Here is a 14,975-nt window from a genome sequence, read left to right as displayed (position 1 = left end):
TCACATGTAGTTATTGTTATTATTATTATTATTATTATTATTATTATTATTATTATTATTAAATGAAATGCTGTAGTGACAATATAAGAGTTACCTTCCTTTAATAGATTACATTGTTATTTTGCTCGGACACCAGAGATGAAATGTAAGAAAAAATAAACATGATTTAATTAAAATAATGTAATAATGTGATGCATTTAAACTGTTATAGCAGGTATGTCAAACTCATTAAGGTGTATGGGCCGCATAAAAACTTACTATAGCCTGAGGGGCCGCACCCAAAAATCAGTTGCAAAACAGCTTACTAGTTTTATGTAATTAGAAACAAAACAATAGAATGCAATAATTAATGACATACCTGTCCCTTAGTTAGCTAAATTTCTAGTACAATTTGGTAATTAAAAATTACTATGAAAGCGCACTTTGTCAATATGTCCTGATGCTTGACATTTTTCTGGGATACAAGTTTATTAATATCGGGTGGAAGCTTGTTTGCCACTGACACTATCATCACTGACAAATTGTGATCCGATAATCTCGAACGGTGAGGTGATTTGTAGCTTTCATTATAGAAAAGAACTGCTCACAAAGATCTGTGCTTGCAAGCATAGCTAGAATTCTGGCTGCAAATTTCCACAATTCAAAGTACAGTTCAGGTAAATAACTAAAATTTGGCGCAGCCACTTCTTTATACTTCGCTTTCAACAAAGAATCTAACTGCTATTCTATCAGCTCTAGTTGCACACCAGCAGCATTTTCAGAAGCAAATGAAAATGGAGATAAAAACAACGAAAATTCTTGCTCGTATCAAACGAAGTCATGAAAACGGCCAGTGGAAGCATCTACTAACGATTCCAGGTGTAAGACATATTTACCAAATGTTGTAGCCGTATTTAATCTTTTTTATATCTCTGACACGTTGAGAAGTGAACAAGATTTTCTCTTCGTATTTGGTTTATCCACAGTCATAATTTTGCTTGAAAGCACTTCACATGATCACACGCAATTTAGTCTATACTTTGAAGTTTCAAATTCAAGTCTTGCAGGTGACCAGTGAGATCAATTGCAAATGCCAAATCCTAAACCCATTCGTCAGAATGGAAATGTTCAACAGGTTCACCTTTCATGTTCAGAAACAATACAATTTCTTCACGCAGTACAACAAATCTCTTCAATTCTTTATGACAAAAGAGCCAGCAAATTTCGTGTCCAATGTCCTTCAGAAACATTGAAAATTGGCGATGATTTAAGCCACGGGCATGAATAAAATTGATAGTGACTGGAACCAGTCTTATGACTTATGTAATTGCTTTGTGCGTTATGTTTCTTGGTGAATGACGCATTGAAAATGAGCAAATTTAAAATTAGTATTAGTCTCTCTTATTTTCGCAAGTAGCTTCACATCAAAACCATTTCATAATGATTAGTGCGCCATCCGTTGTTAGACTAGCTAGCTTTACCAAAGGTAAATTGTACTGCAATATCACATCCTGTTATTTCTCAAAAACATCCTAGCTTGTTGTGGCGTTATGCATAGAACAAGTAGCTTCTCATGTATCTCAAAATTCCTGTCACAGGCCCTTATGAATATTGCCAACTGTGCTACACCCGTTACATCAGTTGACTCATCGAGAGCCAATGAAAATAATTCAAAATCTATCTTGTTCTTTAATCGTTCACGCGAGCTGATTGACACGTCATTTATTATATCTGCCACATCTTTACTTTCCCCAACTTAAGTCAGGTACCCATTAGAGCTGAGTAGACTCAGGTGCGCCATAAAAATCCAGAAATCCCAGTCTTCAGATTCGAACCCAGGACCCCAGGTTCGGAAGCCAAGGCTTAACAACTCGACCACCGCAACCCCCATGAGATATTCATCTTCTAATGATATTTTTTTCGTGAATCAATACATCTTTCTTATTTATTATTACACAGCTTGTATTAAAACTAAATCGTCTGCTACAAATTTTGTTCACGTTTTATCTCCCGCTCCCAATTTTCAGATCAAGTTGAAATCCTGCACGATTATTCTAATTTGATGACAATAAACGAATCAATAAAGTTAATTGGACTAGTTGTAATTTTATTAATTTTATTGTATATAGACAGAAGTGAGTTAAACCTTGTAGTATTGAGATATATGGCAGTGATCTTGTGGTTAATCATTAGAACCTTAGATAAGCTTTTTTTTAAAAAATAAGTATTTAGTAAATTTAGCTTATTTTTAATTTCACACCACCTTCCAATAGAATTCATGCAAATGTGGTAGTATTCACTCTCTGTGCTAAATCATTTTAGTTTGCTTATTAGTATACCAACAACCATCCACATGACATCGTTTTTAGTCCTGTCTCGTCCACTCTTAGCTGTTTTCTCGTGTGGGAAATTTAGCTCACAAGTCGTGACTTTATGTACTTAGTATTTCTTGAGTACCCAGTACTGACATATATAATTGTGGACTGCCCACTTCTGACATAAGTAAGTTTTGACTGCCCAGTTCTGACAACTACAGATCCAGGCGCCAAATACAGAAACAGGCGCCAACTACAGAAACAGGCGCCAACTACAGAAGCAGGCGCCAACTACAGAAGCAGGCGCCAACTACAGAAGCAGGCGCCAACTACAGAAACAGGCGCCAACTAGAGAAAGAGGCGCCAACTACAGAATCAGGCGCCAACTACAGAATCAGGCGCCAACTACAGAAACAGGCGCCAACTACAGAAACTTTCGCCAACTACAGAAACAGGCATTAATGACAGAAACAGGCGCCAACTACAGAAACAGGCATTAATGACAGAAACAGGCGCCAACTACAGAAACAGGCGCCAACTACAGAAACTTTCGCCAACTACAGAATCTAGCGCCAACTACAGAAACTTTCGCCAACTACAAAAACAGGCGCCAACTACAGAAACTTTCGCCAACTACAGAAACAGGCGCCAACTACAGAAACTTTCGCCAACTACAGAAACAGGCGCCAATTACAGAAACTTTCGCCAACTACAGAAACAGGCGCCAACTACAGAAACAGGCGCCAACTACAGAAACTTTCGCCAACTACAGAAACAGGCGCCAACTACAGAAACTTTCGCCAACTACAGAAACAGGCGCCAACTACAGAAACTTTCGCCAACTACAGAAACAGGCGCCAACTACAGAAACGTGCGCTAAAGAAATGCTTTAAAAAAAAAAATACATGAACTCGGGTGCAAACACACAACAATAACTGAGGAACAAAATGTCTTGTTAACTTTCCTGATTCCTTCCAGTGCCCTCGAGCTAAACTCCCAACGAAAGAGATTTCCACTTTCAGTTACTAATGCAGTTTGCGGTTGGGTGAATTCTATCACTCCAAGTTTAAATGTTTCATTTCGGAACAAGTCGGCTGCAGTTATAGTAATTAATCCCTAGGTTTTTCTTCCTTAAAATCTAGGTTTTTATTTCTTAGGCTTATCATTTTCTCTCCAGTGACGTAACACGACAAGTTGACAGACCTTGCGATCTATAGGGTAGATGATGTAATAGGCGTCTGCTTCCAAGGCCGATTGTTAACGCGGTGTCATGTGGCCAGCACAACGACCAGCCACATTACTTTCTCCAACTAATGCCAGGTACCCATTAGAGAATGTTTTAAAAATCCCAGTCTTCACTGAGATTCGAACACGGACACCTTGGTTCGGAAACCAAGCGCTTACAACTCGGTCTTATGACAGCCTGTAGACACATTTCCTACGTTTAAAAATTTTTTATATTCCGTGTGAACTGTTTTTTTTTTTTAAAAAAAGCTTTTTTCTAGGTTTTTGGCAGCGATAACCTTTACCCGAGTCCTTGTTGGAAATTTCGACCTCATTCGATAGTCTCAGGAGAGTTCATTGAAAATTTTGATTGCGGTTGGGGAGAGGTCAGTTTTAAAGTCCAAAAAAACATATTTTGCTACTCTTACTTTAGATTTCCCTCTTTCATTAATATTCCGAAAATTATGAAATTGAAAGTTTTTGGTTTGAACTTTTTTTTTGAACTATTGCCAATGTTTGTGTTTGTATTAGCAACAGTTCAACACAAACACATTTCCACTGGTTGAGATCATAAACAAGAGTTATAAAGGAGTGCAAAGTCCCACAAAGGGGGGGGGGGGACAAAAAGGAGACAATGGCTCAGGCCTGCAATTAATAGGGGGGGGGGAGGGGGTAAGGTTAAACACAAATATTTTTTCCTAAAAATCTATCATAACATTAGTTCAAAGTCATCGCTGCTAGGAAAAGACGTTAGCTTCACAACGGAGGAATTGTTTAAAAAAAACAAAAAATAATTGTAAATGTCACGTGTTTATAGGCTCTGCTCTCTACATGGCGTAAACCCTAAAAATGTACATTTGTGGTTACTAAAATATGCATATAATTTTTTTTTTAAACGAATGAGAATTAAATTTAATTTACATGTACTTCCTTTTATAATTTGAAATGCTTTAGACAGTATTTTTTTTTATTAATTAGTGAACTTTCATTCAAGCTTTCGAAAAAGTGTTGGGGCCTCCACATAAATTATGCCCCCGGGCCTCCACGTACTTCAATCCGGCCCTGAATTTCAGATACTTTTGTTCTTCTGAAAGTATACAACTAGAAACGCATTAAACAACATTTATATTAAATTTTTTTCACATTTATTTGACAAATACCGAACATGTCTGTATACATATTATTTATCTAACAATGAATCCGTACTCCATCCCAAAGCTTAGTAAGCAGTAGAAATTCTATATGCTTCATACAGTGGCCACTAGATGAGATTCTAAAAATAACCTCAAGCACCAGCTAATGATGAAAGCATAAGGAAGGATCCAGGATTGCAGATGGCGTACACACAAGAAGCAGAAAGAAGGGTGAAAGTGCTACAGAGGTGATCACGTGTGCCCAACCTGTGACCAGTGGCGTAGCTAGGGTGAGGAAGGGGAATTCAAATTTGAAAGTTCCGCTGGGCCCCTACTTAAAAGGGGGGGGGGCAAATGGTGTCCTATTTATTTAACATTAAATATTAAATATTACGCTACTGCTATGTAATCTTGCCATTCATGTGGAGTCAAAAAGGATAGACAGAATTTAGTTTGGTGATGTTATAGATGTTATAGATGACCTTTGCTGCACAGAAAGCATGACGCGAGGCGATATGAATCGAGATTTGTCACTTGTGCATTATCTCGCCTACAAAAAACGGTATTATTCATTAAGAGAGTCTTATCGATTTATTTATTTTTGTTAATTTTACTTATATACTGTACCAATGGGAATTTAGACTTCTATTAAATACATTATCTCATGTCATAATGTCGAATGTCAAAATGCAGCGGCTCCTAAAAAGATCAAGCCCCTCACGGTCCCCCCAAATCACTAGCTACGCCCCTGCCTGTGACCACTGTTGTGTATCAAGGATTGGCCTCTTTCGTCGCATGAGATGTTGCAAAGGAACATGTCGCTATTAACAAAATGTAAAATTCCACAGAATCTATAACTAGGGAAAGTAAATGTCACAAATGAAAAGTAATATTAAATGTGTCAGTCAATTCCTTAGAAAAAAAAATGGTCTTGAGAAAATAGAAAAGCTAATACATATTTTTATAAAATGGATCATCTTGAAAGTGCTAAGTGGTGATGACCAAAAGGTCAACAATGAAAGTGGCATTATCTTGAGAAATAAAAACTTCAATTATACCATATACAGTTATATTACAGAAGTCAACTATTGTGTTCTTCGCACTGATCTGTAACACTAATTAAGACTACCACGTTATATTTTATGAAAAGTACTTTAACTCTTTTTCTCCGTAATTATTTACCACATTCTTGTGGAATCAACGCTGGTATGGTCACTTAGGAGAGAAAGTGTTAAGAAATTGTCAATATTTTAGCGCGATGTCTAACCTGGGTATATGTAGTATTTTTAGACAGTGAAATAAATCGAGTTCTCTCTCTCTCTCTCTCTCTCTCTCTTTTTTTTTTTCTCTCTCTCTCACAAAGAAGATGTCTATCCGTTGTGATTATTCATTGCCAGAACAAAGCACTTCGTTAGTCCACTTCTGATCAGTGCTTCTCACATTATAGACATGTTGAGCTGTTGAGCTCGTGAAAGTTATTTAATACTAGGGAAGTATAAAAACTGAAATTAAGAAACGAAAAAATAATTTCATTTCTCTTAGCATTGAATAAGATACTCTTATTTATTTCCCTTTTATCATTTTGAAGATATGGTGAGGCCTAAGATCTTTGGAATTCCAGTCAGATTTTGTTTAAAATAAATGTAACATTCTAACAATGTCGCGTCTCAACTGTCCATCCAGATAGATCTTTTGTATCTCAGCTTTTGGTGTCAAATTATTTATAAGACAGAAAGAAGAAGACAAAAAAATGTATAAGGAATGTTTATCTGAAATTTAATAACTTGAATTGCGTCAGTTCAAAAAAATTACTTCATTTCCAATTCTTGCTGTCTCGTTTCCAAGACGATCTCTTGGTTTCGGAATGCTGATGAAATTAAAAAGAAGTTAGTGAAGATGGCAATTCAGGTCTCTGTGGGAATCATTGTGTTAAAACAACATTGGAGACGGCCCAGAGGACGGTCTGCCGTTAGTAATAGGAGATGTAGGATTCGCGTGTCTAACAAGCATCTTGAGACCAAAGTCCGCATCACTAACAAAGAAAAAATAACAGCAGCCGATGTCTAGTTTTTCTCCCCTTGTCTGAGTGTTGGTCTGAGAATACATTTCAAGCGATTTGATTTGTGTGGGCTGAGAATAGCAAAGGCTTATTTCTTTTCCGTGAAAATAAGATATCCATTTCTTTACATGACGATAGCATGTGGCTTTTTCTTGACGTGGAAATAGCATAGGGGTCTTTGTTAGCATGATAAAAGCCTGGGGCTATGTCTTTGAGGTGGGAAAAAAAACATATTTTATTCTTTAAGAATGCAACAGTTTATGAGTTTCTGACTTTATTGGACAGTGCCAAGTAATGTTTATACCTTATGAAATATCTTGTAGACTAATTTAGACAAAGTTCTATGTTTTGTTTTGTTTTTGGCATCCTGTGTTGTATTTGTAAGTCAAGTTTAATTTACACGACTGTAACTTTTAATACATAACAACGTCTCTTCCGAAATATTTTGTTGAAAAAAGATACACAAGGGTATTCGACACTATTCGATTCAGTCAATGTAACGAGTTCGGGAATATACTACGTGTCAATGATGTGTCAGGGGTTCATGGTGTGTCAAGGATACATGGTATGTTAGAAATACAAGGTGTGTCAAGGATGCATGGAGTGTCAGGGATACATGCTAAGTCAATGATACTTGATGTGTAAATGATAGATGGTGTGTCAAAGATACATAGTGTGTTAAGGATACATTGTATTCAGAAATGCACGGTGTGTCAGGGATACATGGTGTGTGAAGGATACATGGTGTGTCAAGGATACACGGTGTTTCAGGGATACACGGTGTGTCAGGGATAAACGGTGTGTCAAGGGTACATGATATGTCAGGGATACATGGTGTGTCAAGGATACATGGTGTGTCAAGGATACACTGTAAGTCAAGGATGCATGGTGTATCAAGGATACATAGTGTTTACGAATACATGCAGCATCTAGGACACATGATGCGTCCCTGTATCAAATATACTGGCGTTGGTTAGAATGTCTTATAACAAGTGTTTAACACTTAAACGAACATTTCGAACTGTCACTATCTCATTTCCACAGCAGCGTCATAAAGGCTGCTACATAGTCGCCAGCGGCAATTTTCACAATTATCCGAGAAATAGACGTCTCAATCTAATGAGTTACTTTTTGTTGCAATTTATAAGAAAGAAAATTTTATAATCATAATCTGATTGGTTCCTAATTTTATCTTATAAAACAATGTAAATAAAGGGAGAGTCTGTGTCGTTATATAAGACTAATTGAGTGAGAATTCTGAGTATTCTGCGAATTTGTTAAAAGCTGATCGAACTCATTCATTTTACAACCCTCAACATGCAGAACAATCTATACGCCTTAGTGTGTTCTTAATTTTATTTATAATACCAACGTATACGACAGTACCATGTTCCCATGATAATTCCTTTATTTTTTATTTTGTTGTTGTTTTTCTGGTGTGCACTTCCTTGTATTCCGGCGCCTTTTTTTTTTCCTTTATTCCCAAGTAGCGTCCTGCTAAGTGTCGTTGATGGAATTTGATCTGACTTCATCCTCAAGACGTGCACCGTCCAAAGCAATATTTTCCTTGATGACATCACTGGTCATTCCCTCGGCACCTGTTTCTGTGGTGAACAAGGATAGTGTGGGGTGGTCAGCGCAATGACCACTACCCCCCAAGAATCTCCTCTATTTAATTATATTTCCCAAGTTGGCCACTGGGGAGAGATAGAAACGGATCCTGAGATTGAATTTGAGAATTCCTACGCACTTATTAAACCTTCAGTGAGAAACGATCGCTTGAAAATTCAGCGGTTCTTAACTATAGCACACAGAACTAAAAACAAAAATTATTAAAACAAACTTACAAAGAGAGTTGTGTGTTATCGCACAAACTCAGAAGCGCCCCCTCCAGAGGCAAGGAATATTCCAGCAAAAGTCTTATTTTGAATATTAAAAGTAATATCTCGATGAATCACATTCTGAATTATTCGCTTGTCTTTTGCCTTTGATAGAACCTTTTTAAATGGCAGGCCCGTCCATTCTTTTATGTTGTCTTACCACCGCTTTCTCTGTCTGCCTCTTCTTCTTTTTCCTGGTACTGTTCCCTGAAGGCAGGTCTTTGCGAGCACCGAAGATCTTGTAATATGGCTATAGAATCATAGCTTGCGTTTTTTTTTTACGATAGTTAGTAGGTCATCAAGGCTCCAATTGCTGCCTTAGCCTCATTAAACGAAAATAAACATTTTCTGTTAATTGTTATTAGATATAAGAAAGTTAATTAATACATTGATTTCGCAAATTGTTCGCTGCAGCCGTTCGCTTTTGAATTGTATTTTAAAGCTCGAATACAAAACTGAAGGAGATATGCTCCAATAACTTTTTGAAACTTAAAATTTGCATAAGGAATACAGAAAACTGGTATCCGACTAAACGTTGTATGAAGCTGCCTGGCTGTGTGTTATGAGATCCAGAATGTCGACCAGGGTTCGAACCCTGCCCGCTGTCCATCATAATTGTCCAAAGAGTTGAGTCTAAGACTCATGGAAGTTTAAACTTGCCTGTCTGAACAAGCTGTTCTGTCTGGGAGAGATCCAAACAGATGAAAATGTTTACATTCCTATTACTAATTATTCGTATCCCAAGACGTTCGGGTCCGAATCGAGGCCAAAGGCTGAGCATACTGGGGAAATTCCCCCATATTCCTTTTTGACAGTTTGGGCTGTGGTTTTTCTATACAAGTAACACATTACATAGGAACAGGAATGTGGTTTTATGTAGCTTCCGATAAATCAAGTTTGAGAATCCTGTTGACATCTCTTTGCTCAAAGTGAGTGTGTCCTATGTTCATTGAATCTTTTTGCTTATATATTGATTCCGTCTTTCATCCTGGACGTTTTCTTCACAGTCTCTGCCATCAAGTGTTACAGCTGTGATAACAGTCACTCCTCAGCATGTGGCAACGCCTTCAAAGCCTACCAGTTCCAGGCCAGCGAGTGTAACACAGGGGGCAACACTGACCAATACAAGTGTGGAAAGCAGGAGCAGCCTCCCGACTCCAGTGAGTTGAAGTTTGGTTTACTTTAACTAGATCTAGATTTAAAATTGCCAGGTAATCTTGGCCTAGGTTGATGTTATGTTTAAACTAGATGTAGATATAGATTTGGCATCGCCAACTAGTTTAGGCCTGACAGAAAGTCACGTTTCAACTGAACATAGATTTGACATTTTTAATAAATCTTATAATTTTATTTGACTTTTTTTTTTAAAGTACACTTTACTACATTGCAACGACTAGAAAATCAATCAAATGAAAATCAATCTCTTTAAATCACATGTTGAAAAATCAAATATATATTATGAGTAGTATTTTTAATAATTAAAGATCTATAAATATCTATCATGTTGGTGTATCCAGGATACAGAAGAGAAGAAGTGATTTGAAATTCTGTATATGTTTTAAATATTTTTTTAAACTTTTAGCACTACGTAATATTTTTAATGCCATATATAGTCCCCACATTTCTCTATATCTATTGTCATTTTTTTTTTCTCGCACTTTATGTTCTTTCCTTTAAAAAGATGTTGTTTTGAATGTGAACTGGATCTCAAACAAATGAGGGCTTACGGCGGTATGAGTTACGATTACTTCTCAAAATTAAACTGAACAAAATTATCAGCATACGCATTTGTACTTTTTAAAGTCTTTGGTTTATGATTTTAATCATATTGTCTAATTTTTCCTCAAGCGTACGGATTCAACCGACTAAAGTTTTTTAACGTGAAGCATGATCTTATTAGAAATGTAGAAACTTGTTGAAGAAGGGATTTAGTACAAAAAAACAACAATGTTTCAAATCTGACATGAAGCCAAATAACAAAGGAACAATTACGCAATGTTGACTAGAATTAAATTAGAGCTATAGTATACTATCCGATGATGGCAATAAGCAAGACAAGGAAGTGAGTTCTGTTTTTAAATTAACTTAAAATAAGTAATTTTGTTTTTGCATTTTTTTTTCTTATCGTACATATACCGGTAGGGGAGAGGAGAAGTACTTTTACGTAATTAAGTATTTATCCTTGAGATATTTAAGTAGCTAGAAAGATATTTGCTTATGTAAATATGTTGGTAGGCCGATAGGAAGCTAGGACAAGACATAAATGCAGGGGACAGATTCACCTAATTTGGCAGCACACTTTGCTGGAAAGGAAACATCGGTAATGAAATCGACTGGCGTATCGCCAAGGAAAGTGCATCCTATAGTAGACTGTCTAAAAATGTCTGGAATAGACGAGGTATCACCACAACTACTAAGCTTGGGGTCTATCGAGCTGTTATCCTCTCCTACATTGCTTTATGCCTCAGAAACGTGGACAGTATACAGAGAACATGACAAAAAAACTGAACCACTTCCACGACTAAAAGGCTCCACAAAATCCTGATGCAGTCTCAGTTGCGATATTTAGGCCACATCTGCAGACAATCGCATCTCTGACATACTTCTTTAGAAGACTGGCACCAAAAATTGCAGAGCATTCAGCCGAACATTCCGGATTCATATAGGTCACAGCAGCCACATAAGGAGGCACAAAACAGCAGTGTAAATCCCTCAGTCTACTGGATGACGAAAGTAGTCGTCATGGAACCACGATGGACGCACTATAGAGTAAGAGTGGGAAGCGTGGTCGAGAGGCCAAGTGCGCTTGAACTTGGCTTGGCTTGGCTACCTAGAAGGGGGCTCAAGGTTCGACACCCGACTCGAGCAGAGTTGTGTTTACTGAGCGCCTAAAGGCAGCAAAAACGAAAAACCAACTCCTAGATACCCCCCCCCCCCCCACTGGTCCAAAAAGCGCTCTGAGCATGCTATAAGCATGAAAGTAGCGCTATATAAAAGCTATAATAATAATAAGAAGAGTTCGTAAAAACATCATTGTTTTGTTTTTATTAGTAATAGGAACTCTGCTGCATAAGACATTTTGATTATAAAATAAATTTTGTTTGTTGAACTGAATATATTTGAAGATGTAGGCCTGCTTCCCTTTGCGATGAGACGAAAGACAGAAACTCGCTTCTTTTAGATATCAGCGATAATTGAATTAGGTCCTGTCCGTGGGCGAGTTCTTAGACCCCCTTTTTTTATACCTCCACCTACAAATCTTTTTATTTTTGTTTCTGCAACCCGGCATTTAGATGCATGACCCAGAGACGAGTCAAGAACGTCTTTCTGTGAATAGAGTAAATCTTAACGAAGGGCCCTACAGTACATAGTAAATAGCACACACAAATGCACAGCACTATTTTTCCTTTTTTTTTTAGTGGGAAAAGGGGAAAAGACGCTATTATTTTGTGTGGCCTGTCTGTCCGTCTGTGCTTCCGTCCGTCCCGTTTAAATCTCAAAAACTAGAAGAGAAAATGAAAATTGGACATCATGATATTTTAGATCACTCAAAGTTCTGATGCAACAGCTACTTTTTCTTTTCCAAAAGTGAACCATCTAATTTTAAAAATTATATTTGCAAGCAGATTTTTAAAAAAATTACACCACTTTTCAATGAAAAACTTCAGGGGAGGTAACTTTTTTAAATAGGTCATGGACTTCTTCATTAATAACTAAAGCATCATTCATAGAAAAAGTAGGTCAAGAATTATGTATTTTTCGTGTTGCCAATTTATCTAAGTTTGTTAGAAGAATAAATCTTTTTTAGTTTCTCTTTATTACATGTAACATGTTATTAATTTTGAATGTATGGATAAGGTTAATAATTATTATTTTAAAAAATATAAGTGTACGCTAAATGAATATATGGAGATGCTGTGGCTGAGGGATAAAGCACTTGGAAACGGAAGTCCCGTGTTCGAATCCTGGTGAAGACTTTAGGTCGACCACTTCGGGGGCCGATTTTTGAGTTTGTGTTTCCACACAAACTGTCTTTACTTGTTTTACTTATCACTTTGTCAGTTTACCTTCTTTTTTTCTGGTTCAGTACCTCGCAGGAAGATCGTAGAGAAAAAAAAAAAGTCAGATTCCTTAGCTGAAAACAAAAACTAACGTAAAAGCATAGTTCTAACTTTTATACAATACAAGCCGGATATGACCCACGGCCTGCTGGCCTTAGTTTGGGTATTACTGATCTAGTGGATTGGATTGAGATCTGTGTCAAACGTGGAGAATGTTCCATCCACATTTTTTTTTATTTTGCCACGAGTATAAACATGGATTTACCCGTTAAGCCGACATATTCATAGCCAATAAAAAATACTGTGAAAACGGGTTTATCCGATTGTTAAAAAGTTTAGTTTTTTTTTTTAATAGATACAATTAGTAACTTTTTGTCTATTTTTAGGGCCCTCCAGTTGTGGGAGGGACTCCGACATGATGTTTGCCAAGTTTTATCAAGATTGGTCAAACGGTTTTGATTTGTATTCGGGATATACATACATTCATACATACATCATACGCCTTACTTTGTGCATTATATATTAGATTTAAACAACAAAAAAACTAGGTGTACCTAGTGACTTAGTGTCAGAAGAAACTTTTAGGAGGATCGTCGCAGGGCCGGTCTAAGATCATTGCAACCTATGCGGTCGCAGTGGACCCTGCACTTTCATAGGCTCCCGCGCTATTTCTAGATGTAAATTATTAAATTAAACCATTATAACTTTTATATAATAACAGGGTTTCCGCGGCCTCCTGTAATTGCAAAATATACGAATAAGTCTTGGAAATCTCGTAATATTATTGAAATCTCCTGAAAAATAGAAAAAATCGTCATTTCAGGGTGCCAAACCCACCCGTGATAAAAACAAAAAAACATTTCCAGCTTTCATTTAATAAAAATTCATTGCAAAGACGAATTTATTTTCTAATACAAAATCTTAATTTTGACATTATGCTTATCCCTACCCAGACTGGGCCCTCGCAATCCGTTTCGCATAAGGCCCCACAATTGTTAGGGTCTGCCCTGGATCATCGTCGCATATATGTAAATTTATAAACATTGTGCAAAATCGGTTTGGTTTCTTTTGTGTTAGGTTCATAGATTTACGTCAGATTATGTAAGTTTAATTTGAATAAAGGCTTACAATTTTTTTTTGCTGTGCTTTCAGATGGCTGGGTTGGCGTGATACGTGCCTGCTACAAGCTCGGCGATGTTGGCGGGATGAACGAGACCAACGGCTGCCACAACCACTACGACTACGAGCGAAATTTCACCGCCATCTTCTGCTTCTGTGACACCTCCTACTGCAATGGCGCCCCTTCTCGTCAAGCGCCCTTATCGCACTGGATGCTTATCGTGTTTCTCTCAATCACATTAATTGATCTCGTCGGGGTCTGGCCACACGTTTGACGGGACGGATTTTCACTTGGAGCCCGGAACAGCCCAATTTCGTTAAAGCCCGCACAGATATCGCTTCATTCTATTAAAAAAAAAAAGGGGGTGAACTCTGATAAGGAATCGATCCTACATAAAAGGGATGTCATACGAACGAATTTATTTAGTATGCATTACCTCCCTTTTTGTGTTCAGACACTAAAGAACGAATACTAAACGTGATCGATATGTCCTCCGCCATTTCAGAACTTTTTTTTTTTTGTTTAGATGCGCAGGGAGATAAAGGCAAGTAATTCACTGATATTGACACATAAAAAAAAAACCCTCTTACAAATGGAATCAAGTGGGTTCTGCCGGCAAGGAGAATGTAACTCATATCTAAATATACATCAAGAACCAGAGCATTAAACTAAGGCCCATAACTCTCAAGATTTCCAAAAGCAGACGATAAAATAAAGAGAAATAACTCTCCAGGAATATTAAAAGGATCTCTCTCTCTCTCTCTCTCTCTCTCTCTCTCTCTCTCTCTCTCTCTCTCTCTAATTTACAAGTATAAAACGTCTAGAATGAAAATAAAGGAGCCTACTCTTGATCGCTTCCCGTCTGAAAAATTATAAGAATTTCTTGTATTTCTTACAAATATAAAGTTGGCAATAAGCCCTCCAGAACAAATCTCAAATCTACTAAGTTTAAGTAATGCATTGGTTCCTGTGTGCACTATTGTACATACCACATTTATATATATATATTAATTTTAAACTTCAATACGTTTTTTTTGGGGGGGAACAGTACTGTGATCCAGCTTTATCAATACATGACCAGTACCGGATTGTACAAAGTATGCACCGGCGCATCTATCAAAAGTACGCCTCAAACATTATATTCTACGAGATTTATAAGGCGCCAAACTCTTTTTGCAGAAATGAAAATATGAGACATTCAAGG

The 14,975-nt window shown here is 37.1% G+C and overlaps 1 protein-coding gene across 2 annotated transcripts in view; it reads left to right on the top strand.

Moving 5' to 3' along the window:
- LOC129928728 (uncharacterized) overlaps positions 1-14,588 on the top strand; it is a 196,617-nt gene extending 182,029 nt beyond the window's left edge. For both annotated transcript variants that reach the window (XM_056044462.1, XM_056044463.1), the window contains exons 3-4: positions 9,598-9,750; positions 13,804-14,588. In XM_056044462.1, the coding sequence (XP_055900437.1) occupies positions 9,598-9,750; positions 13,804-14,045 (395 nt within the window). In that variant the 3' untranslated portion in view covers positions 14,046-14,588. The remainder of the gene's footprint in view (positions 1-9,597; positions 9,751-13,803) is intronic.
- The last annotated feature ends 387 nt before the right edge of the window (positions 14,589-14,975 follow it).

Source organism: Biomphalaria glabrata, chromosome 10 (assembly GCF_947242115.1).
Source record: "Biomphalaria glabrata chromosome 10, xgBioGlab47.1, whole genome shotgun sequence".
In the NCBI taxonomy this organism is placed as follows: Eukaryota; Metazoa; Mollusca; class Gastropoda; family Planorbidae; genus Biomphalaria; species Biomphalaria glabrata.
Note: the sequence above shows the minus strand (reverse complement) of the source record. Positions and strands in the feature narration are given on the sequence as shown.